Here is a 26,749-nt window from a genome sequence, read left to right on the forward strand (position 1 = left end):
ATGATATCGGTGGTGAAAGCTTACGAGTTAAACTGGTATATACAGTTCTAGATTTGAAGCTTTCGTGACTGCAAGGATTCATATTCTTAGGTTTTTTTGGTAAAGTCACGTAGGTAAAAAATTTAAATTAATAAAAGTAAAATAAAAATAAAATAAAAATCACGACGTTTCGGAGGCAACACAAGCTTCCGTCTTCAGGTGGAACCGTCACAGCACGATAGCTGTATCAAGTAAATGAGAGATTACAAGAGATACCACTCCGTATATATAATGGTTGAGGGGGGGGGGTGGGCCAGGAACGGCCCACTTTTTATTATTATGGTAAGGTGCGGCTTGAGACTACGGCTAGCCTACATAACAAAATGCTGCAAATGAGACCGAGCCTCTGCCATGTAGATGGTAAAAGCACAAAAGCAGGTCAGGAAGAAACAGCCTCCTGCTATGTTGTTTGGTGGGTAAAACTTATAGCAGGAAACAATTATTATTATTAATTTAAATTTAAATTTTTAACCTACGTTACTTTACCGAAAATAACCTAAGAATATGGTATATACAGGCTTGCAGCATCCTGACAAATTACAGTATTCTTTGACTTTCGTTTTTACTTTTCAGATTTCAATTTGACTTTGCCTAGAAGACTATTCGCATTAAAAAAATAAAACCATTGGAGAAACATTATTAATGTTGTTGCTTGACATTAAAAGGAACTTCTTCACAATTTCTTCACCAAAGACAAAATCATGGTTGCTGGGGCCATTAAGATAACCGATGCTGAATTCACAATTTATCGTGTCATTTTTGCATTTATTTGCTAAACAAATTAAGATGAATGTTGGAGGGATGCTACTAGAAAATACATCGGTTATTAAAAGCAGACAGAGATTAATGTGATGAAATAAAAGAAGCAAGAGAAGGTCAGAGTACTTTTGAAAGCCTGAACTTGGAAACGAAAATCAATATTGGAATGTGCGTAAAGGGGAAAGTTTTCAATCAGTGCATATTAACTGCTATAACTTATCGATCCATACTCTTTGGTTCTTTCGGTAAAGTCACGTAGGTGAAGATAAAATAAAAATAACTAAATCACGACGTTTCGGAGGCAACACAAGCTTCCGTCATCAAACTTCAAGTCTAGAATTAACTTATGGATCGATTGCAATCGTAAAATGACAAGGAAAATGGAACAAAATCCGAAAAGTGTAAAATTAGGTATGGAGAGAGGTGCACACTTGAAATTTTACCGAGACAGAGTCAGAATCTTTTTTTAAAGACCGGATGAATCCAGATGAGCTATGAAGCTCTTTTTCAAAGATGTCCAGTCGTCACAGATGTCCAGTAGCAAAAAATTCGCAGTAGGTCAATGTCCAGAGGACAGAAAAAGGAACCGTACAGATGCGAGAACACAAATTAAGAACATCCCCGTTGGCACACCGCCGCCAGCGACGATGTTGTCCGGTGGTCGAGACTCACGATTGAATGGCAGCTAAAGGAGGATAAACACAACATGGGGGAGAATGATAAATGAGATCAGCTCACGTGCAGGACCTAGATGGGTTGTTACATCGTCACGAGACCATGAAGGAGAGCGATGACTTGGGGAGGCCTTTATCCAGTAGTGGATGATCACGGTTGGCAAACTTGGTTAAGAATGGTCTCGTACAAAGGTTATGGGTTTTATTGCCGTAATTCACCATTCACCAGACCTGGCGGCGGTGATTGTTATTGTATAATTATTTATAACTGCCCATCGTGTTCATATATAGGCGTTTCTGTTTGTCTATTTATTCTTGCCCAGCGTGAAATGTTTTCAATTAAATAAAATATAAACGAATGCGCTCTTTGAACTAACACAATGGTTAATGAAAGAGAGAGCGAAAAGTGCATATAAAATAAAACCCATTACAAAATGTGAACGCTGCTAGAGAATTCTGCAATGCCGTGTGCATGTTAAAACCCACAAACTCGTACTTGAAGGTCACTCAAGTCAAGACTCATAGCTTCACACTCTCAAACACATGTCAAAATAAACCAACATCTGCTGTCCAACTGAAGAGAGCAAAGGCAAAGATAACATGAAATAACACGCAATATCAGAGGAAGGCTTCTGTGAAGGTGAGCTCCAAATCTGAAGGCGGATTTACTTCACTATCAGCCCTGGTGAGAATTCAGAAGTCTCTCGGCCAATACAGCACTAAGATAAGTAGTCTGTGAGCCCAGACCAGATATTTCACTTTTCGGCACCACCTGAAAGTGGCATTAATGTAGTGGTTCAAATTTCTGTGTGGCCAATCAAAGTGAATTATGCGGTAACCATTTGAAATGAGTGGGTTATCAAGTAATTCACTCTCATTAACTGTATAGATGAATTGGTATCAATAGCGATGGTGGTACCAATTTCTGCTCTGACCCATAGACTCTAAGGCCAATCCACGTGAAGCATGGAACCCGGTGGCGAGATAGCGACCTATTTAATTAAAATAAGACTGTAAAAAAACATCAAAGGAAGCACCTAAGCAAACGTTTAGAACATTAAAAAAAAGTTAGTTTTCCCCAATAAAATGTAAGTATATTTTTTCGTCAAAGCTGTGCCTAATACTTGCTATCACATGTGGTTTGGAAACAGTCATTATTATTTTTACAAATACTCAAAAGAGCACAAACAACCACAGACAGATGCTTGCTTAGAATTACACAGAGGGGCAGAAAGGGGTTCAGAGAACCTCCGCATGTTAAAGTTTTAAATAATGCTGTTAAGAAGAGTAGGTGGGCCTGGACAAGACATGTCACTGCAAGGGATGATGGCCGATGGCTAAAAATAATGACGGTGTGGCAGCCACGTGCCGTGACGGGTACAGCAAGATCCAACCGCGTCCGTCTGGTGATCGCTGAGCTGCATTGGCTTCCGGTTGCTGAATGAATGCATTGGAAGGTCGCACTCATTACACACAAAGTGCTCGCCACAAATTAACCACAATACCTTGCTGATCTCGTCAAGGAGCACAAGCCATCACACGAACTCTGGTCATCCTTGCAGCAGATTTTGGCTAACCATCGAACAAAGACGGTCAGTGCATCGCGTGCTTTTAGATGCACCTCTGCGGCCGTCTGGAACGCTCTTTCTTCCGATATTAGGAAGCCACTGGAGCTATGCACTTTTAAATCTCAATGAAAACTAATTTGTTTAGAACTGCTTTTTTTGTTTAGTTTGTTGTCCTTTCCTCACACCTCCGATTAGCACAATTGGCTATGTTCAACATAAACACATATATCCAAGGGATGGAACGTGTCCGAATGGACATCCAATGAGGAGATGCAGCGATGACTGAAATCAGCTCTATGGATTGCGAAAGCTTGGCGAGGCCTTCATCCGGCAGTGAATTAATCATCGCCGACGACGACGATAAACATTCGAGCATAATATAAAAGCAAGCCTCGGCCACTAAATTAATTCCGTTTTCAAATTCTCAGGTCTTTATTTATTCATCCCCCACCGGCAGGCGTTGGCCACCCTCTGGGAGCAGTTGATGCGTGGGACAGCCGCGGCTGCCACGTCCGGAATAGCGCCGCCTCTCCCCTGCTGCTTTGCGTTGCCTACTGTGGCGCCTGATGCGAGCGCCAACGTCTAAAATGCCAAAGCGCCGTCGCCGCACCACACACGTGTCGGACTTTCCCGCACCATCTTGTGCCAACGATGATGCGGTCGTTCAATTTCGCACGCGCGGCGAGATTTTTCGCTGCCACCTGAGTATCGCCGACTCACTGACCCCTCTCACCGCATGTTAATTCATCAACATTGGTGGCTTCGGGATAAGCTTGCAACACCGATCATACCGTGATGGTTAAATCAAAGAAACGAGCAAATAAATCACACTCATTTAGTCCATATATAAAACACACGTTTTTTTTTCTACTGTACGCATTATACAAATCAAAATAAGCATGCGGAATTGCAGAATATTCATGAAACATACAACATATTTAAAATGGATGGTTTTAAAAAGCAGTGCATGAATGCATTGCAACTGCGGAATGTTTTTCCCCCAGAATTGCTGCGAATCTCCTCAAAAAAGCGACAGATCGTGTGTTTTTATAATTTCACGGCACACTCTCACGGATATATCACGGTCTAAAATAAGACATCAAAACTCCTTTCCCGCGTATGAACTGTACAAGGAGCTTCCTTTGTTGGTGGACAATGAGCAGATGCAGAGAAGAGAGTAAAAAAAGGGAGCCAATTAATGTCGCTGAGGCAATGCCATGGCCAGGGACAATTAAGTGGAATGTATTTCTCTCGTCTTCCATTACGGAGTCATTTTTACAGACTGTCGCGCTTCACGCAAGCTGATTCAGCTAATTCCTCATAAACGAGGCCTGCAGCTTTTTAATTTCATCTCCAAACCTGCTTTATCCCTCAAGAGTAATTGGAACTCGTAAGCAAACCCACAATTCATTTTGGGGAAAAAATATATCCAAAATTGCCACATGGCAGGTTTTTTTTGGTGTAAATTATACCTGTAAAGCGTGACACTTGCTATTTGATATTTAATCTCTAATAGATTGCTTTTGTTGAAAAATATAAATCACGTGATAATTACACATTGTATGATAGCGTAGCTTGTTGGTAATTCGCTGAGTGCTCTAACCATTTCAGAGGGGATTTCCAATTCAATTACTTCTAATGGATTTTTCTAAATCCACGCCATAAAGTGCACAAAGCCAGTATAGGCATATTTACGGTGGTGAAGGGAGGGCTGTGTTCACTAAATCAGCCGACAGACACAAATAACTGAATTGGAGGTGGGAGGGCCAGTGCCTACAATTAGAACAAAAACAACACCGCCAATACAAATGGGTTCCCAGGCAGAATGGCAGAGATGGATTGCAAGGTTCAACGTTACCCGCCACCCTGACCGTGCCACGCAACAACCAACCCCCTCCTCCCCACCGCCCCACCCCCCCACCCCAACAGCTATGACCCTGCAGCAACCGCAGGCAATTCCCATCGGCATGAATATTCAACGGAGGTCTGCGCGAGCAGCAAGCCGCGGATATCGCGCCTTATCGCACGGCTGCAGACTTCCGGAAGTCATTTCGAGGCCACCTTCTTTTAAAAAAAAAAACGGCCACACTGCTCTGTTATTCTGCACCCTTTCCTGCCCGGCTTCACGCACACCGCTGGAAAACCAACTATATATTTGCTGAAAATCCATTCTTCCTCGTTTTAAAAATATGGATCATCTATACACAGAAATTAGCATATGTATATTCTTAGGTTTTTTCGGTAAAGTCAATTAATTTATATTATTTTATTTTTTATTTTTATTTTACTTTTATTAATTTTAATTTTTTACCTACGTGACTTTACCCAAAAAAACTAAGAATATGAATCCTTGCAGTCACGAAAGCTTCAAATCTAGAAATAGCATATGTATATTTATACATGGCCAAAAAAATTCCTAAACATAAATGAAAATGCATACAAACGAAATATCTATATGATATTGAATCAATGGTGAATTATTCATTAATATATTCATTCAGAATTCGAAACTATCATGGAGCACCGCAGTCACACATTTTTTTGTATATATATATAAACGTAGAATAAGTCAAAATCCCAAAAGGAAATCTACCAATAATGTTTGCACAATGTTGTTCATCAAAAATGATTTTGCATCAACATTTCACCAACCTGCACTGGCCAGCATGGTGAAGCACGGTCAAAACAACCCCTACGACTGACAAAACATGGGGAAGTGTTCAGCCTTCAGTGAATATAACAAAGGTAACAAAGGCCTGTATGCGATTGTCGTGATCAATAAATACATTTACAATCGAAATGTAATATATGCGTGCTTGTGAATAACCAAGCATTCTCAGTTTCTGAGAAAAAAATATATATAACCTTACAGTGTGCTGTGCATTCTGGCTCAAAATGAGAAGGGAAAAAAAACAAACGCAGCGTTAAAGTAAGGGGTTAAAATGCGGCACATAATTAAATATTTTTTGAACATAAATTGAAATCTGTTGTGGCCTCCAGAGAGAGCACGATTTGGCTCACCATATGGAGTGACTGTGGCAAAAGTCCAGCGCAGAGATGATCTGGCGGAGGAACTTGCGCGCTTCCTTGGGGGTGAGTCGTCCTTTCTTCACCAAGTAGTCAAACAGCTCTCCTCCTGACACGTGCTCCAGCACCAGGTACCTGGGACAGATCGCGCCGACACGGACAGCAGCAGCAGCAGCAATAGTAATCAGGGGCAGCTCGCCAGCAGCTCAGCCACGTGACCGCACACTGCTGAGAAGGCCTACGACGACACTCTACCCCTACCAAGGGGATCGCGAGCAGTAGCACGTTTTTGTTAGCATCCTGTGATATGAGCGTGAGATGGCCACAGTTTCTACGAGGCTCAACGGCTAATATCAATCACGATTATCTGAACCAATTATGCATTCTTTCCCCCCTCCCCACCCTCCTTCTTTGTTAACTTGCAATGACCAGGGCGGTGAAGTATGGTCAAAAAACCCTATGGCCATTATGGAATGGGGAGACCTTCGTCCATTTAGTGGACTGCATTTTGCTAGAAATGTAAATGTTTAAACATACTAAGCTCCAATATGCTGACTGGGATAAGTAGGCAAAATGAACGCAATTCAAGTGGGCCTTTCACATTCATTATGCGAGCACAAAATATGCTCACGCACTGCTGTGGGTGAAGAAAACGATTCAGTTGCTTGCACCGTAGGACATGCAGGCTACTCATGCGTGCAGAGATCAAAGCACTCATCAAAGCCATTTATGTAGGTGGGGGGAGGGGGGAAGGTGATGGAAGAAACTTAACGAGATTAATGCTTCCTTAATGCACGTGCAGAACATTAACAACGAATATTTAACAGAAGCGTATACCCGGTCATCTAATTCAAATGAGGTTTAAATGATTTTCTAATTGGGAGAGACCAAAGGCAGATGGCAAGATAGAGTTTTAGGGGAAACTAATTCCCCACCATCAGCCAAGCAAACCTTGAAAGGTACAGATGGAACGAAAGGGTGCGGACGACTTGTCAGGCTGATTTGGGAAGTAAAATCTAAGCCAATCATCGCAAGAGAATGGATAAAGAATGTAATGTATCATCCCTCCTATTATTCGTGGACAAAATGTGCACAGTCAATGATTCGTGAATGTGTCGTGCCAAATGTCACGCGTATTTATTATGACCCCATCTGCTGCACCTTTCGTTCAGCAAACATGAAATTCAGGACACGATGCAGCATTGTGGCGTTGACGCCGCGTGCTGATTTATTCAGCTGCGATATGTCTTGAATTAAAACCAATGCAAACATGGACATAAATAAGCAAACAATTTGTTTACACTGCGATACGCACGTTTAATCCCATCAGGTTAAAACGAGTATATAATGTAATGTAAGAGCTTCACTGAATTTGAAGGCACAAGACCATTTCTCAGGAGTGTCCTGCAACTGGGATGTTGGATAAAATTATTTTAAAATAGGTTCTGCAAGTGGAAGGAAACCAGATCACCCATAGGAACCGCTTGCATATGAAGGAATAAACATGTACACGAGCCCACTTTGCAGTACTGCCGTCTCCTGCCCACCGGCTGAGGAAGTTTCCTAAATCTGCATGATCCACCAACCCTTGTCTCCTCCAAAGGACTGGATTGGAAGAGTGTGCCACCATGCCGGGCCAAATAAGGCCCACTGAACTATGTAGCTATTTTTCAGAAGCGATCTGGATCACATATTTTAGCTCAACGAAGTGGATTATCACGTGGAAATGTATTGCAGCCAGATACTCTTAAACGCGTGACGTTGATTCGAAATGTGCAGGGTAACACCAGAGAACCCGGAGAAAAATCCAAGCGACCACAAGGAGAACATGCAAACTCCAAATATACAGGCGTCAGAGTTGGGATCGAACCCACGACCTCCTGCACACCAGGTGAGGGAGTTGACATCTCGCCACCGTGGCCACCTAATGTAGGCAGCGATGCAACAAGAGAGCCATGTGGAGCCTGATGGGTGGAGTGGAAACTCGCAGTGACGCATGAGATACACAAATTAGTGTGCCGAAACAGCAAGGTCGACATTGCCCTTCACCAAGGCAAGGTTACAAAAACTAAACTAAGATGTTTTTTTAGTTACTTATGTAATAACAGTAGAGTCAACTTACGGTGTGAGTGGACTAGTGGCCACGGGAGGTAATGACAGGGGAATCAGCCTGAAGTGCGAGTGGACTAGTGGCTACGGGAGGTAATGACAGGGGAGTCAGCTTGCAGTACTAAGGGACTGGTGGCTACGGGAACGCTCGAGAATAGGAGCGTGGCCAGGTGATGTAAGAGGGCGGTGGAGTCAGCTGGTGGAGCGAGCGGTCTAGAACCAGCGAGAAGGTTCGAAAATGGGGGCGTGGCCTCGGACCGTATGCATAAGGGAGATGTGCGGGAGACTCGGGGCTGTCGCAGTGGAGGTCTCCGCCTGTTCGAGTGTGAGCACGCGGCTCCTTAATAAAGTCACCATCTCAAGACAAGTGCGTACAAGTCGTCTTTACACTTACAATTGCACGAGCATGGATAGCCCATTTTTGTATCAATCAACTACAATATGAGGGCCTCGTGGAATATTTGACCATAATTCACCACTTGCGAACTTGATGAAGGTGAGAGCAGAGTGCAGAACAGCAACGGATTTTGCTGCACAGTCTTCTGCTGTCCACCTCGCTCATTGCACCTATCTTTTGAGAAAGTTGGTCACCCATTTGAGCACTAGCCAGACCCAAACCCTCATTGGCTTCCGGGATTTAACGAGATTGGGTGCGCTCCGAGCAATATGGTCGTTGGCTAACTTATATTTAACCTACAATTTGGCTGTGAAATTTGATAACTTTTAACGTATGTATTGTAATGTATCATTATGTTTAAATGAGAGAAAGGGACTTCCAATGCCTTTACGATGATTTATTAAGACATAAGAGAGAGATGTTGAATAATTGTCATAATTTTGAGCCAAATGAGTTTGTGGAGCAGAGGGGAAGCTTTTGATTCTGCCCTCGAATTTTTGTATGGATATCGGGCGCCAGTCTCCTTGATGCCTCTCCAGGGCTCGTCGTACGATGTGACAGCTTGTCAGGCACTGGTAAATATTTCACAAATGACAGGATCCCATCATCCGAGAATGGGGCGCATTGCACGCATGCACAGCTCTGCCATGAATACTGGCACCTTTCTGTTGCGGCAATCACAACTTAAGTTGATTGCACCACTGTGTAACAATTTTGTATTGTATTCTTGTTCCTGGGTAGTAAGTGTTATTTCCTCATTTCTTATGCCTCAAAAGTACAGAATATGGCTATTATTCCCCGCAAACTTTGCTTTTGTGACCAGGACAATGATATTTTGAAATTTACATATTTTCGAGAACATTCCAGATAGATTCAGTGCTGAGTAAACTTGGAGTAACTTCTAGAACATTCTAGAACTTTCCAGTAATATAAATAGTAGTATAAATACAGGGGCCTTAAGCCCACCAGTTAAGTTTAGTTCCAGCTGCCTAAATGGATACATATCTGCATTTTTCTGAGATGGCATCAAGAGGCTGCAAGCATCCGTCAGACGCATTTTGCTATGTCTGTGGCCAATTTATCAAGACAAGAGCGAAAAAGTACTCTGTGGAAGCATCTGCTAAGATGTGTGAGGCCTACAAGGCATATTTCGGCATGCCTGTCGGGGATCAAGACAAACCCTGGGTACCTCATTTCACCTGCGAGCAATGCAAAACAACTTTGAAAGGTAAGATGGACAATTGTTGCTCGGAATTTTACGTGATAAAATTTGTTTAAAAACATTTAATTGTAAAAGTTTTTAATAAAAAAATCTTTTACAATTTTCAATGCTATTGAAAAAATATGTCACATATGAAAATGTTGCGAGAATCTCTTACACATTAGTCATGGTTGAAATAAATGTATTTTTGTAGGATGGTACAGAGGGGATAAGAGAGCCATGAAGTTCGCTATCCCAAGAATTTGGCAGTAACCCACTAACCACTCAAGCAACTGCTACTTCTGCATGGTGGACCCTTCCAAACGTCGGACTGGCAAGAATGCACCTACTATCACGTATCCGGACCTTCCTTCATCCATCGCCCCGGTGCCACACTGCCATGAGCTCCCCGTACCCACTCCTCCGGAGAGAGGGCAGCTGTCTTTAGAAGAGCGCAGCAAGTCAGAGAGCGAGGGGAAGACGTTGTAGAACCAGATGACAATTTCAGAGGTGGAGCTGAGGAGAGAAACCAATACTACCCCAACCAAAAAGACCTCAATGACGTGATCAGAGATCTTGGTCTCACCAAGTCCAATGCCGAGTTTTTGACGTCTAGGCTCAAGCAGTGGAACTTGTTGGATGAAAGTGTGCAAGTCGCAGATCAGAGGAAGCGTCACCAACCTTTTTGCAGCTTCTTCACCCGTCAATATGGGCTCTGCTTCTGCCACAATCTGACCAGTCTGTTCGAGGCAATCGGAATCGCCTGTAACCAGAATGAGTGGCGCCTCTTCATTGACAGCTCATCCAGGAGCTCAAAGCCGTGCTGCTCCATAATGGTAACAAGTACCCGTCTCTTCCCCTGGCTCACTCAGTGCACCTCAAAGAGGATTACAACAGCATCAAGACCTTGCTGGATGCCTTGAAGTACGACGAGTATGGCTGGGAGGTCATCGGAGACTTAAAAATGGTGGCATTCCTGATGGGTCTCCAAAGCGGTTTTACCAAATTTCCCTGCTATCTTTGCCTTTGGGACAGCAGGGACACCAAGGCGAACTACCACAGGCGGGACTGGCCACAGCGGACCGAGTTCTCTGTGGGAAGGAACAACTTCAAGTGGGAGCCACTGGTGGACCCCTGGAAGGTGTTGATGCCACCACTGCACATCAAATTGTGCCTTATACAACAATTTGTCAGAGCTGTAGAGGAGTCAGCAGCCTTCAAGTACCTTCAAGACTTCTTCCCTAAGCTGTTTGAGGCAAAGGTCATAGCCGGTGTCTTCGTTGGACCACAGATGAAGAAGATCCTGGAGTGCAATGAATTTCCAAGAAGCTCACGAGTAAAAAGAAAGCGGCTTGGAACAGCTTTGTCGCAGTGGTTCGTGGCTTCCTGGGCAATCACAAGGTCGAAAACTATGTGGAGCTGGTTTAGAATCTAGTGAAGAACTACAGCACAATGGGCTGTAGGATGTCCCTTAAAGTCCATATACTTGATGCTTCATCTTGATAAATTCAAAGAGAACATGGGAACATACTCGGAGGAGGAAGGCGCTTCCACCAGGATATACTGGACTTTGAACGCCGCTACCGAGGACAGTATAGCGAAAACATGATGCGAGACTACAATTGGGGGCTGATTCGTGAAAGTGATTTACGGTATAATCGTAAATCGCGAAAAACTACTCACTTCTAAATCTTTTGTAGTAATTTTTGTATTACTTCAGTAAAAATACATGTTTATTTTGATTCATATCTTGTTTTTTTCTGACTTTATGTGAACGAAAAAACAAATTCGCCCGTTTTCTCATTAAAAATAGGTAAATTTCAAAATATCCCTGTCCTGGTCACAAAATCAAAGTTTGTGGGGAATAATAGCCATTTTCTATACTTTTTTGGCATAAGCAATTACGAAATAACACTTAATACCCAGGAACAAAAATTATCTTACATAGTGTTGTTATTCGCGTAAATAAATGTTTAAAGGGAACGGCTATAACCATTTCAGTCATGTAAGTTTGTAGTCTTATGTATGCGAACTGTTGGATTAATAAATTATCAGGAGCAGAGAAAACAATAACTACATTGTGTCGAGTATGTACTTAATAATCTGACAGTTTTTACAATGATTGTTACTGTATTAGAATTCCAACCATTCTACCCAATCAATGTTTGATTTTGTGGTAACAATGCCCAAGTTAAATTCAGTGGACGAAGCAATCAATATATAATGCATTTTAAAAGCAAAACCAATTGAAAACACGTAAAATGGGTCTGTTTCCACGAGGTAAGATGAAAGACGTTTGATCTACTGAGCAACAGCGTGACCTTTATATGCTGCGATGCACATTTAAAAAAAAAAAACCTTGCAATGCTAACATGCTCCAATGAAGTACAGTGAAAAAAAAGAGAGAACGGTCATTTGATGTACGTAGGGATCTGACATTTTGGCAACCGAACGCTTGCTTTGTGTGGGCGAGTGCTCTCGGTCTGGAAAAATTAACGACTTTTAAAATAACACAGAATTGCTTGTGTGCAATCGAGAGCAATAAAAGGGCAGTGGACAGCGGTAGATGGGAATAACATTTATAAGTGCAAAGGGTAAGCTAAGCAAATGGAGAAGACGCAGAGACATTGTGACGCTAGACTCCTCTCGAATGATGGGCGGGGCAAATATTATTTTTATTTTTAAATCCTTTATATTAAGTTCGCTTGCTTGCTTAGGACCGTGCAAATCTTTCGGTCGTTTTCTAACCCACTTCCCGTGATCCAATCGAGCTGACATTTTGCACACAGACTCGTTGTGCATGACAATGCATTTTCGTGAATTTTTTTTTCCTAAATTCTACACTGTTTATGGAAAACAAATTATATTTAATTACCACCTGTTTAATGCTGCCAGACAATCATCTGACCCATAGGTGGCAGTCATCTCAAGTCAGAGGACGAGAGGACTCTAGCCACCCCGATGCCACGCATATAAAGGATTTATAGTGAAAAACTTTGTTTTTACGGGTTTACTTGTTTACCAGGTAAGGCCCACTTTTTCAGAAGCGACCTGGCCACAAATGATAGCTCAACGAAGCGACTTATCGCGTGCAATATTTTTTAGCAGCCAAATTCTCTAAATGCATGTTTCTCAATGTGGAGGGAAAAACCGGAGAAAAAAAATCCACACAACCACGGGGGTGAGAAACGTGTAAAACTCAAAATATACAGGCACCAGGGTTGGGATCGAACCCATGGCTTCCTGTATACCAGGCGAGGTAGCAAACATCTCGCCACCGTGGCGACCCATGTTTCAGACGTCACGCCGAAAACATGGCAGTGGAACAAAAAAAACCAAAGAAGCCAATTTGTGCAAGTGGCTCTACAGTTTTTCGGTCCCATTTTACAATGTGTGCCTCGTTATTCTCGATATAATTGCACACCAGTGTGCCATTACATGCCGTCCAATCAACACCTAACTCACTCCCCGAAACCCCGCCCGCCCGCCCGCCCCGTCCTCACCCCCCTCTCACCACCACGGTGGTTTGCTCCTTGGGCTCTCCCATGCTAAAATCAGCACACCTTGACAAGAGACAACACGGCTGGTGCCGCAATTAGCGTGGGAGAAACCACGACGGGAGGGAGGGAGGGTGTTTCTTGAAAGCAAAGCGTGGAAATGAGGCCGAGACCTGAATGACTAACCCCACTCAACCTCTCCCCCTCGACGGCAATTTAGGGCACTGCCACGGCAAGCAAATCAGCCCAGGTCTGATATTGCACATTGAGCCTCGTGGAGATAAAGGCTTTTTTTTTTGTTCGCTCGCTCCAAATGTGCAGAATGGCAAGACGCAATATGCGCTCTATCTCGTGAGATGAGTGGCAGAGCTATTTCACAATGAAGGAGCAAGAAAAACGGCTGGACAGATGAAAGATTAATAATTGAATATGTCTCCCAAGGGACACATATATTCATCTTTTTTATATTTTTGTTCGAGACATCGCATCAGATATGCTCTTGTTCATTCAAGAAGCAGGAGTCAGCGCGTGTGAGGGTGTACACACACATATATATATGCAATAACAAGGTGAGATCAGATATGGTGGTGCCAGCAAGGCTCATGGAAGGTAAAGTGTTGCACATGACAGCTCACTTCACTTCTGCCTTTTAGACCAAGGCTGCATTTCAGTTATCTTGCAGCAGCGCAACATGAAATAAAACGATAAAAAAATATTTAAAAAATGCTGAAAAAAACCTCCTTACCCCCAAAATACATTCATTTTCCTGTCACGCGTGATTATGGGCATTTGTCACGGCACCTACTTAAATTCCTTCTCCCACTTTAGGTGCGAGTGCAGGACGCGAGCGAGAAGGGGAGGGGTAAAAGTTGATGAGCGGGTAGAGCCGCGTACGAGATAGCATCGCGAGAGAGGAGAGATAACGGTGATTGTCATTGGGGAGCAGGGGCGATTGCAGAGCTTCCGAGGGGGCTGGTCCCCCCACCTCCCAGCAATCATCGCTTGGCCTGGCACGCTGGCCGCGTGTGAGCGAAGGGTAATGGTTTGGCAAAGTGCTGCGCCGCGGCGCAGGGACTTGCCCACGACCCGTTATGCTAAAAAGTCGCGGCCTGCACAGGCAACGCTATAAAGCCTGCGGGCGGCGATTTTGCGAGACAGAGACGCGAGAGAAACCCCCCCCCCCCTGCAAAAGAGCGGGCAACGAGCGTGCAGCAAACGCGAGCGGGGGACTCAACGCGCTCCCAACGAGGTTAGCCGCCCAAGTACAAGGCGAAGGGGGCACCGCATCTTTAATAATCTGCACAGCGCTGAATGGGTTTTTTGGGGGGCTCAAAACCTCCCCTATCCCCCCCGCCCGCCCACTCTCCCCCCCCCGCCCCCCTCGAGACGGTCACGACCAAAAAAATGTGGAGTTGACCTATTCGCAATTCTTTTGCATGTAGGTGTAGGGTTGTTACGGGAGGGCTGTAGGTGCATGGGATCCAACGGGGAATAAACACAGTGGGCGGAGCTCCGGGAGTACACGGGGGGGGTGCCCGCAGCGACGTCCGCATCAGGCAGCCTGGGGGGTTGTGATCCTGACGGGGGGTATAAAGGGGGAGGACAGAGAGAGCTCGGGGCTCAGTCTGGGAACGAAGGAGGAAGAAGGAAGATCTTCTAGTTAGAAGCCCTGGACTCCCCTCGACGCCGCCCTTGTAAGGGCTGCGGAGGATCGAGCCAGAGGCGTGGTTCCGTGAACCAGGGTCAGTACCCTGGGACTCCGGAGACCGTAGCCCGACTCACCAGTGTCGGGCCAGTTAGCCTCCCCTAGCCCGTTAGTGGAGGACTTGGGAGTAGGTCAGGACTAGCTAGGGTGTATCCCCAGTTATCCGGGTGAGGGGGCCGCTACCCCCTCTAGTGCTGTCCTGTACCGACAAGCTTGAATAAACATACGTGTGCCTCAACCTGGGTGTCCAGCGTACTTACCGGTACTTCATCTGGTGTCAGAAGAACTACGGACATGGAAACACGCCAGACAGCTCGAGCCAGAGTACCGGAGGAGGACACTGCTGAAGTCATTGAGCCCGAGACGGCTCACCAAGACATGGCGCAGCCGGGGGCCGACGCGTTCTTACCGGGGCATCGGCATGAGGAGGGGCCGCAGCCAGACGCGCTACGGCTGGCTCACGAGAGACTGGCGGAGCTACTGTACGCCGCTGCCGCCACGCTGGAAAACATCACGCGGCTGGGGGCTGGTGGTCCACCACGGGGCGAGGGGAGTCGTCGACCTGAGCGCCTTCCCGCCATTTCTGAAGACTCCAACTTTGAATTTCCCGCCATCGTTACGGCAGCTGCAGAGGGCGTGGCCGGGCTCAACCTTGGGTCCGACACCGCTCTCGCTGGGACAGCTGCGTCATCACCGGCGGAGGGAGCGTCATCACATCGGCGACAGGCGATTCCATCTGCCATTCGCGCCGACGCACAGCCGAGTCCCGGGAATAACAGCCTGCAGACTTCCAAGGCGAACGCTGCGCTGCAACAACGGCTGCCTCCGCTGAAAGAATTTGTTGGTGCAGAGGGCGACTGGGGCGGCTTCCAGCGACGCTTCATCGCCCACCAAGAAATGGCAAGGTGGTCCGACGATGAAGCCCTCTGCGCGCTGCCGGCGCTCCTCGACGCAGACGCGCTCGCCGCCCTCACATCGGCGCCGAAAGAGAAGCGGTCTACTCTGCCGAAGGCGCTACAACTGCTGGCCGGGGTCTATGGACCTTCAGCAGAATGCAGAGAGCAGTTCTACGAGCGCAAGCGGGGTGAAAAGGAGTCGCCCCTGGCATACAGGACGAGCCTCCTAGCGCTGGCTAAGACGGCTTTTCCCCGTATGGACGACGATGGCGTGGACGCGATGGTCACGGAGAAAATACTCCTCCTGGCAGACGACCTGGACATCGCTGTCGTCGCACAGGAGGACGCTGAGATGACCTCTCTTCAGGCGGCGCGCCTCCTTCACGCCAACCTTCTGTCCCTGCGGCGGAAAGCCAGCAGGGCATCGGCAGGGCGTGCGGTGGCTGCAGCCACCCTTCCGACGGAGGAGCTCTTCGCCGTCGACCATCGACGGCAACAGGCGCAAGAAGTACGGTCGGCCCGGGACGGGTCAAGCCGTTTCAACCGCCCATCGTCTCCACCGGGGCTCCCGCGGTGTTTCAACTGCGGCGTCCGGGGCCACGTCGCCTCGGGGTGCCGCTCTCCGCGACAGCGCGGGACGACGCCTCGACGGCACGCCGGCCCTCCTCTTCCCAAGCTCCAGCAACATGATCCGGCGAGTCGCGGCACCACACATGCTTGGCCAAAGCACCCACCCGTTGCACACTCTCGCACCACAACAAACGGGGGGCCGATGTCGCGTTGCAAGGGGCCAACGCGGATCACTGCGGGGACTCAAATCGAGCCCAAACAGTGGTCCGTGTTGGCCCATCGCGTGGTAGCCGCGTCGTCAGGGTCGTCGGCCGTGGTCGGACACATCGACGGGGTAGAAGTACGCATCTTGGTCGATACGGGGGCATCGGCGACAATCATTTCGGAATTAATTTACAATATTCTGCCCGTACAAAGCCGGCCTTTAATGCCGGTTAACGTCCCATTCTATGCCGCTAACGGGGGCTCTCTCGGCATCATGGGACAGATTCGAGCGCAAATTTCTATTGGGGACATCAAATTGTCGGGGCCGATTTTCGTTTCCTCCTCGCTGGCGGTTCCGTGCCTGCTGGGGACGGATTTCTTAGGCAAAATGCCCATTCGTATTTTGATCGACCAAGGATGCATTGAGCTTCCGTCAGGGCGACGCATGGCCTTCCTGCCTTCCCCTGCGGCGGCTCGGACGGCGTTCGCGACGGTACCGGCGTTCGTCGTCAGAACAGTTAGTGTGCCGCCGGGAGCTCAAATGCTAGTGCCTCTGAAACTTCGTAAGCCCTTCGCTAAGGGCGTAGGGGATCAGGGTGTTTTGCTGGGACCGTCTAGGGCCGGGGTTAGTGCACCTAATTTGATTCCGGCCCAGACCGTCGTAAGAGGGGACGAGGACCCTTTCATCGCGGTCCTCAATGTGGGGTCGCAGACAGTGGTGGTTCCTCAAGGGACGGTGCTCGCTCACGCGACGCCGGTACCCTGCGAGGAACCTGTCGCGAACCATGTTGGCACTGCTTCCCGAATGCTCCCACATTCGGACAGCGATGAAGGGTGGCTCGACGCGCTTTGTGCGGGATCGACGGACCTGACAAATTCAGAGCGCCAACAGCTTAGAACGCTACTGAGGGAATTTTCCGACGTTTTCAGTCGGGATAAATATGATTTGGGTTGCACTCACCTGCTGCGTCACCATATTGACACGGGTGACAGCGCGCCAATTCGCCAAAATCCGTTTCGGTTAAGTCCCGCCGAAAAGGACAATGTCAAATCGGCTGTTGATGACATGTTAGCCGCCGACATCATTTCTCCCTCCACCAGCCCTTGGGGAGCGCCGATCGTCCTGGTTAAAAAGCAGGACGGCTCGTTGCGGTTTTGCGTGGATTTTCGGCGCCTTAATAAAATTTCGGTTGCCGACGCATACCCGCTCCCACGGATGGACGAATCGCTGGACGCCTTGGCGGGAGCGCGATTCTTCTCCACACTAGATTTACTTTCGGGATTCTGGCAGCTTCCTCTGGACGATGATTCTAAGCCTAAAACTGCTTTCCGTACACCGCACGGCCTGTTCCAATTCAACCGGTTGCCGATGGGCTTACACTCAGCGCCGGCAACTTTCCAGCGATTGATGGAATTGGTTTTGGCTGGATTGCAATGGGAATCGTGCCTGATTTATTTGGATGACGTTATTGTCTTTGGTAAAACTTTTGATGAACATCTCCAGAGGTTGCGGGCGGTTTTCCTAAAGATGCGGGCTGCTAATTTGAAATTTAAGCCCCAGAAATGCCATTTGTTACGCGAGTCGGTGCGTTATTTGGGGCACATCGTAGGGCGCTCGGGTATTGCTACCGATCCCGCCAAAACGCAGTGTGTCAGCTCCTGGCCGACTCCCACCTCGGTGGGAGAGGTCAGGAGTTTTATTGGCTTCGCATCATATTACCGACGCTTCGTCGCTAATTTTGCAACGATTGCCAAACCCCTACACGCCTTAACATCTAAAGGGGTTCGGTTCCACTGGGGTCAGGAGGAGGAAGCTGCTTTCTGCTCCCTTCGGGACGCCCTGGTAAAGGCTCCTCCCCTGATTTACCCAGATTTTTCTAGGCCGTTTTTGCTCGACACCGACGCGAGCAACACGGGTATTGGAGGTGTGCTTTCCCAGGTGGTTGACGGCGTGGAACGGGTGGTTGCGTACGGCAGTCGGGTGTTGTCTCCAGCGGAGCAAAGATATTGTGTCACCCGTAGGGAACTGTTGGCAATTGTCTATTTCATCCAACAGTATCGCCCATATCTGTACGGTCGGCATTTCACCGTCCGCACAGATCATGCGGCACTGCAGTACGCCCTGAAGGTTCAACAGCCATCGGGACAATTGTCCCGATGGTTGGAGGTCCTCCAGGATTTCGATTTCGAAACCACCTACCGTAAGGGCGTTCGCCACACCAACGCTGACGCTCTGTCACGGATGCCAACCGCCTCCGAATGCGCATGCCTCCTGGGGTCTGGGCGTTGCAAGCCGGCAGGGGACATGATGGTTCCGGTCCTGGCGGCCGCCGCCAATGACGAAACATTGGTCACCAATGATATCGCGGAACAGGGGAAAGATTCCCTGCTTGGGTTGCCCGTTAATGAATGGGGGCGCCTCCAAATGGAGGATACCTCCCTCCTCGCGTTGCGTCGTCGCGCCGGAGAGAGGGGGCGGGGGACGGGTGAGGCCGACGCTTGGGGCATGCACGCAGGGTTGCTCATGCATTGGGACAGCAAATCCCACCGTCACCGGCTGGTGGTCCCTTCGGGATTACGGGGTAAGGTGGTGTGGGCTGCGCATGAGCGCCTCCTCCACCTGGGGACCCAGAAAACTCTCTCCTTCCTCCAGCTGAATTTTTTTTGGCCAGGCATGACAAGGGATGTCACTGATCTGTTGGCAGCATGCCCTCGGTGTGCGCAGCGCAAACCACCGGCACGGGAGTCGAACCCGCCCTTGCAGTCCATCCAGGTCTCCCGAGTAAATGAACTGGTCGCACTGGACATTCTGGGGCCATTCCCCGCCACCCCCAGGGGTAACAGATATTTGCTTACTGGGGTCGAATATTTTACGCGCTGGCCTATGGCCTGGCCCCTGCCAAATCAGTCGGCAGCAGCCATCGTCGACGCCTTTGTCCAGGGTTATGTCATGGACAAAGGTGCTCCGGAGCGGTTGCTGACCGACCAGGGTAGAAATTTTTCCGGGAAACTCCTAAAACAAGTCTGTGATCTCCTAGGAACGAAAAAAATTCGAACCTCTCCTTATCACCCGCAAACGGACGGGATGGTCGAGCGTCTGCATCGCACCATCTCGTCTATGTTGTCGCAGCAAGTCTCGGACTCACAGACTGATTGGGACTTACAAATTCAAGGGGTTCTAGCGGCATACAGATTGGCTCCCCATGCTGCGACGGGATTTTCACCATTCTTTCTTATGTATGGCCGCGAACCCGACCCACCTGTTCCGGCACAGCTGCAGATCCCCGCGCCGCTGGGTAAAATTAAATTGGATGAACACGTTAAATTTAACCTTGACAAACTGACTGAGGCGCGGGATGCTGCGAGGCTAAATTCTGACAGGCGTCAAAAGGCGAACGAGCGCCTCAGGCTGGCTCGCGCGCACGTGCTGCAGTGGAAGCTGGGGGACAGGGCATGGCTGCACTGTCCCCAGGTACCGCTCGCGACCTCCTCTAAACTCGTGCGCCCGTGGCGGGGCCCCGTCGAGGTTGTCGAGGTTTTGAGGCCTCAGTGCGTTCGAATCAAATGGGGCAGGCGCCGGTGGTTTGTACACCCCTCTAGGCTAAAACCGTTTGTTGCGGTGCGAGGGCCCACTCCACACGCGCGGGGCCAAGCATGTGGGGGGTCGACCGACTCGGAGGGTCCGTCGCTGCTCTCGCCTGATGTGTTGCCGGCTGTCCCACCCACAGGTGCACCGGGAATGACGGGCTCATGCCCTACAACCCACACGGGTGATGCCGACGGTCGCGCCACTTCAATCGCGACCTCATCTCGAAAGGGACAGCCGCCACCGGATGGTCCGCCGTCCGGGGTTGCCCCGTGTGACGGGCCTGCGGCAAGGACGCGCGCTAAGATGCGCAGACTCTTATAATATACAAAAAGAAGAATTTTTTTTTATTTCACGTGTCATGGTTACTGTATGCTGCGTCGGTGGTGCGCTCCTGCCACATTGTGTGTGTTGTGTTGTGTGTGTGGGCGGGGTGTGTGTGTTGTGGGTGCGTTGTGTGTCGTGGGTGTGCTGTGTGTGCTGGGGGAGTTCCTGGCTAGTTGTATATACGCGCTTTTACGGATTTCGTATTTATACGGGGGGGGGGGGTGCGTCGGACATTCCCTTCGGGGGTGTGCTTGTTCTTCTTGTTGTTCTTGTTGTTGTTGTTCAATTTGCATTTTGTTGAAAAAATGAGGCACACACGGGGTTGAGGGGTAAATGTTCCTTTATTGGAATTGTTGCAGCCGGGACGGCTGCGAGCTGTAATGGGGGGAGTGATGTAGGGTTGTTACGGGAGGGCTGTAGGTGCATGGGATCCAACGGGGAATAAACACAGTGGGCGGAGCTCCGGGAGTACACGGGGGGGGTGCCCGCAGCGACGTCCGCATCAGGCAGCCTGGGGGGTTGTGATCCTGACGGGGGGTATAAAGGGGGAGGACAGAGAGAGCTCGGGGCTCAGTCTGGGAACGAAGGAGGAAGAAGGAAGATCTTCTAGTTAGAAGCCCTGGACTCCCCTCGACGCCGCCCTTGTAAGGGCTGCGGAGGATCGAGCCAGAGGCGTGGTTCCGTGAACCAGGGTCAGTACCCTGGGACTCCGGAGACCGTAGCCCGACTCACCAGTGTCGGGCCAGTTAGCCTCCCCTAGCCCGTTAGTGGAGGACTTGGGAGTAGGTCAGGACTAGCTAGGGTGTATCCCCAGTTATCCGGGTGAGGGGGCCGCTACCCCCTCTAGTGCTGTCCTGTACCGACAAGCTTGAATAAACATACGTGTGCCTCAACCTGGGTGTCCAGCGTACTTACCGGTACTTCATCGGCACTAGCAATTAACTGCAGATTAAACCATTTTTGCGCACAAGGGTTTTGCGCTGTTTCGCTTCCTCACAACGACACACGGGCCGATCTCTGTAATGCTCGCAAGTGAAGGCGTCCATTTAAGTGATACGTGTAAAGGGGACCTTCAATTCATTGCAAACTTTAAAATGGATTGGGCTACGGAGTCATCTGTACGTTTTATCTGAGAAACACAAATGTAAAACCGACTCACAGTTTTGCATTTAAAGACATTAACTGATAGTGCTAACTTGAAAATTATTGTGTTCCCCCCCCTCCAAAATTGATGTGACTTTCCGCATAAATAAATTACAATATGTTAATATATCAATGTGCACAGCTACAGCAGAATTAATGTACAAAGAGAAGGCACATCAAAAGCTAGCGACAACAACACAACAAAGAAACGCCACACACACACGCACACAACCACCAGCTGACTTTAATTATTGTATACTTGGCAGGCAGCGGGCAAAACAGTACAACTCCTTTCAAAGCAAAATGCAATGAAGACTTTACTCGATTTCCAATTACGGGACTGTCCTCCTCCTACGGTGCTCCGGTTTCACGCGAAGGGACTTTGAGTCTTGTCGTGGCCGCATTGGGAAAGCGGTGATCATTACCCCGTAGTTAAGTGAACACGACCGCACACGCCACGGACGCGCGTCCGTGAGGGCGAGTAGTGACATGGCGATTAGCAGCAGCCGTTGTGAACGGCGTTTCGATTTTCTTTGCCCGTGTGTATCAGTGCCAACTGCGATCGCGCTCATCTGCCCGGATTTCTTGTCTCCCCGAGAGTTTACTTTAGCCCATCGCTGCCGTGTGAGCTTCTGTGTGTAAACGGACGTGGGAGGGTAGGGGGCCACATACAAACAAACTTTAAAGTGCACGTTAAACCGTCGAAGAGAATGAGTAAAGATGTGATGTTTTTGTTGTTGTTGTCTCACCTGCTTTCCTACATTTGTCGCTACTTCTCACCTCTCTGTGTATGAGGAAAGGTTTTGTGCCCGTCACTTAAATTTATCCCAACTCTGCATTTTATCTGTGGGCCCTCTTCAAAGATTGCTCATAGTTATGGGTGTTTGCCGAATTGGCGAAATTAGAAAAAAAACACCACTGGTGCGAAATATTGTACCAACATGTTTTGACTTTACGTTAAGAATATAGAATGGGGGGTATATCCTTCAACAGCCCCCACCCCCGGTGCTACAGGACTGCTGCCACCTGTACAAGGCACCGTTAGTAACTTTGATTATTACCTGTGTATCGATAGTTCAATATTAATGTGCAATTTTATTGAGGGACTACTGTGTGGTGTTTCTTGGCGTGGTCTGTTTTGTTGTCGTTTTTGCTGTCTTGCCAAATTTGATACATCGAACTTATATGACTAATTAATGTTTCATTAATTTCTATTTAGTGACTTGCTTACCGTTTTCTCTATTTTGTACTCCCATCGTTTTTGTCATGTTTGCTGTTGTAACTTGCTGACCCGCCCATACTGGAGATCTGTGAAAAAGCGCTTTATAGCTAATCGGATTCCTCCAAGTCTAAATAAAGATTCTGATTGTGGTTGGATGTCAGTCCAGAGTGGGGAAGACAAAGGCAGATGGGTAATCACGGAGCTGCTTCTTCCACAATTTACCTCTGTGTGCCCGACTCACCAAAACTGGTGCTTGCTAAAGTCACCTGCCGTAACATTCCAATCAGTCTACAAGTTATCATGGTATGTGTGCGTACGCTCAAGGTATGGGTGACTGTGGAGGCAAAACGAGCAGGAAGATCTTGATGGGTGATTTGTGTGTGAAAACAATGCTATATAAAGCCACTGCAATTGGAAAGGATCACAGGAAGAGAAAATGTGACTCATCAATGTTCGATGAATGCCTTCTTGGAATCAATAAATATTTAATATTTAGTCACCAACGTATTGATCAGACTTTCTCATAATTGTGGCCTACTTTTTGAACAATTCAACCAATATTAGTTTTTCTACCATAATATTTTATACCACAGTGATGCCACTGAGGCGTGGCCTAGAGTTCCATGCTAGCTTTCGACTTCATGCACGGACGACGTTGTGGTTGGTGGCTGGTGACGCCACTCCACAGAGGCGTAGCGCCATTGGGGCCCACGGGGCAGGCGCCAACCCACGCTGCACCACGCACGAGGTTTTAGCCACCGGCTGCCACCGCCCGCTTAATTTCCAGTCTGGAGAGGCACGAGGTGCCCCCCTTGTCTGACCCTGCCCCCCACTTCAGCATTGCCCCCCTCCTCCCCCCCCCCAATACTCTTGTAAGAGTCCAGCACTCATATGGAGAGCTCGTCAAAGGTTGAATTTATAATTTATAATACAGTCTATACGTCGGGAGAACTTCAATGGAACCCATGCTCTCCTTGCCCGTCCCTTATATGGGGGGGAGGAGGGGTCCTGTACCCCCCCCCCCTTCCCTAAGCTCTCCAAGCCGTTGACCTTTTAAAAATGCCCTCACATTCTGCAGCGAGCCCGCTCCCCCCCCCTCCTTCTTTAAACCCAGGTGTGCACAACAGGGTTCGTGGCCTGTGGCCCGCGGAGTTTCTGTACCCCCTTCCCTTGCGTCGTCGCGGTTTGTGCCCTTTGACAGGCTTCTATTGAAACATCATTTTTTTTAAGTATATACATTTTAAATAACCACCTTCACATTCCCCGTTTGACCTCCCCAGCCAATCGCAATGTTCGCAGGTCGAATAGGCCATTGGTCAGGATTGGCTAACCCACGCGCACCAATCAGGATCTATCCTGGGAACAGCACTCACAGGTACTTCTTGTTCTCGTAGACATCGTACAGCTTCAGCACGTGCGGGTGCTCGATGAGTTTCAGGATGGCGATCTCCCTCTCCACCTGTAGCGAGACAGAGGACAGGGTGCACGGACGTTTAGATGAGAGAGCCTGTGGCAAATATGCAAATGTGTATACACTGCAGGGACGAGTTCAAGCCCTCTGTCAATTCTATGCTGGGTGAAAGTCTCCCCATGCTCTGCCGGGAATTGGTGTTGTTTGACCATACTTCACCATGGTGGTCAATGGAGGTTGGATGAAGGTGGAGGATTGGGGGGGGGGCAGACAGGACCGGTTCAGATATCACTCGTCACTGATGTTAGAGACGTGGTCGAAAATTGAACTCCGGTCACGAGGTTCAGGGGGCAGAGCAGTAAACGAGTGCTGCAATGCTCAAACCCACAGAAATTAAAATTCGAGGCAAAACAAGTTAAGAGACTTGCACTGACAGTTGTGTAGAAAACAAACTGAATCGTTTTTTTGTTCACTTCTGGATAAGTTAAGGGCCCTAGGTAAATTGTAGTTAAAAAAAACACATACTCGAGTAAGCAAATGATCTGGGCAATTTTCCTTCAGAGCAGAAGGCGAAGTGATAGACTGACCCATAGTTGGGATATTGCACTGGACATTGTGGTGCCTTGAAACCACTGGGAAATCTTGGGAAAGTTTGATATTATCATTTTTTTAGAAAATGTACATGCACGTATTTTTTTTTTTCATTAGTGCACACTTGAGAGAAAACAAACCCGAATAACATCGTCAAACGTGTAGACGTTTTTACATTTAAATAATTTTACATTCATTTGAGACTCACAAAATTGCATTATGTAAAGACAACACAATATTGGTTTCATTGGCCACCATTTGGAAGGGCCCCATTGTTCGTCACTTCTTATAGGTGAGACAATTAGCACTGCATATCGCGTGCAAACATTATAGTCAGCCACAAACATGCAAAGCCAGACTTGTTCTTCTGAGTCACAAGATACACACATATATATATTCTGTCACCAACACTGTAATTGTTAAGCTTGTGGGAATTTTGAATACGGCCAAAGGTTCCCCACAAACCATCTGGCTCCCGCGCATGCATGTGGTCCCAGTTCTGCTGCCACGATGAACCAATGATTCATCTTAACAGCTCTATCCCTGCCACTTGTAACGTATATATTTGTATGCAATTTGTTACTAAAGGGTTTATACGTTATCCGTCAGTCCGTCCATAACAGAGCAGAGGGGTGGTGGGGGGGGAAGGCAGAACTCTCATAAAGCTGAGATGCGAACAAACCTGTAGTAGAAAGTTATGTTGCTATGAAGGACTTACCCTATCGCAAACCGACAAAATTGATGAAATTGTCACCCAAATTTTGGGAGACAAGCCAGAGCACAAGTATAACCAGTAAAAACAAAGTTTTTCACTATAAATCCTTTATATGCGTGGCGGCTAGAGTCCTCTCGTCCTCTGGCTTGAGATGGCTGCCACCTATGGGTCAGATGATTGCATTGCACCATTAAGCAATTGGTAATTAAATATAATATTTTTGTCCTAAAAAGTGTAAAATTTTGGATTTTTTTCACGAACATTAATTGTCACGCACAACGAGTCTGTGTGGAAAATGTCAGCTCTATTGGATCACGGGAAGTGGGTTAAAAAACGACCGAAAGATTTTGCACGGTCGTAAGTGCGCAAGCAAGCAAGCAAGTGAACGTAATATAAAGGATTTTAAAAAAGGACGATTAGCCCTGACATTTACCCACCGGCTTCCATACCGCTGATAACAAACGCACATTGGAAAGCGTTGTGCGGTCCACGTATCCCCCTCATGCGTTAGCCATACAACCCTGGCCCATACGTGTGCACACAAACGCACGCGTGCATGCATGTACGTAGGCACATGCGCAAGCAAGCGCGACGTTCGGGGTTTTGTTTGTTTGACAATTGTTGCGTTATGCACCCGACAGATGTTAAACGCTCAGACTGGAAACCCGAAGACAAACATCCGAAATAATGCCGTGCTGCAAATAAGTAGTCTGCCAAGTTGATTAATGGAACCTTCTTCTTGTTTACAAAACTTTCCCTCGAGAAGGCACCGAATTGCATTTTACACACTATCCGCCTCAATATGCCGTCCCAATTGAGTCTTCAATCATTCTGCAGTAGCACTGGTGATAAAAAAATAAATATCACAATTATTCAGCTGTAGTTTGCTTTAAAAAAATATTCTTGTTACTAATTTGCTCATTTTGATGGTATTACTTTAAAAGTTTTGGCAAAATAATATACTTCTTTTGAAAAAAAAAGTTACATTTTAAATTGTACCGATCATAATTCTACGACAGTATTTAATCCTTATGGCGGTACCCCGGGGTACCAAATAATACAAAATATCCGAGGCAATGAAATATTTTATTTCAGGGACACTGTTTTT

General features: G+C 47.6%; 1 protein-coding gene across 3 annotated transcripts in view; it reads right to left on the reverse strand.

The window, feature by feature from the left end:
* LOC144720328 (serine/threonine-protein kinase BRSK2-like) overlaps positions 1-26,749 on the reverse strand; it is a 202,073-nt gene that overhangs the window by 59,938 nt on the left and 115,386 nt on the right. For all 3 annotated transcript variants that reach the window (XM_078597014.1, XM_078597013.1, XM_078597015.1), the window contains 2 exons: positions 24,298-24,383; positions 6,062-6,202 (listed from right to left, as the gene is read on the reverse strand). In XM_078597014.1, coding sequence (XP_078453140.1) covers positions 6,062-6,202; positions 24,298-24,383 — 227 coding nt within the window. The remainder of the gene's footprint in view (positions 1-6,061; positions 6,203-24,297; positions 24,384-26,749) is intronic.

This window comes from Lampetra planeri, chromosome 8, assembly GCF_965212315.1.
Source record: "Lampetra planeri chromosome 8, kcLamPlan1.2.h2, whole genome shotgun sequence".
Taxonomy (NCBI): Eukaryota; Metazoa; Chordata; class Hyperoartia; order Petromyzontiformes; family Petromyzontidae; genus Lampetra; species Lampetra planeri.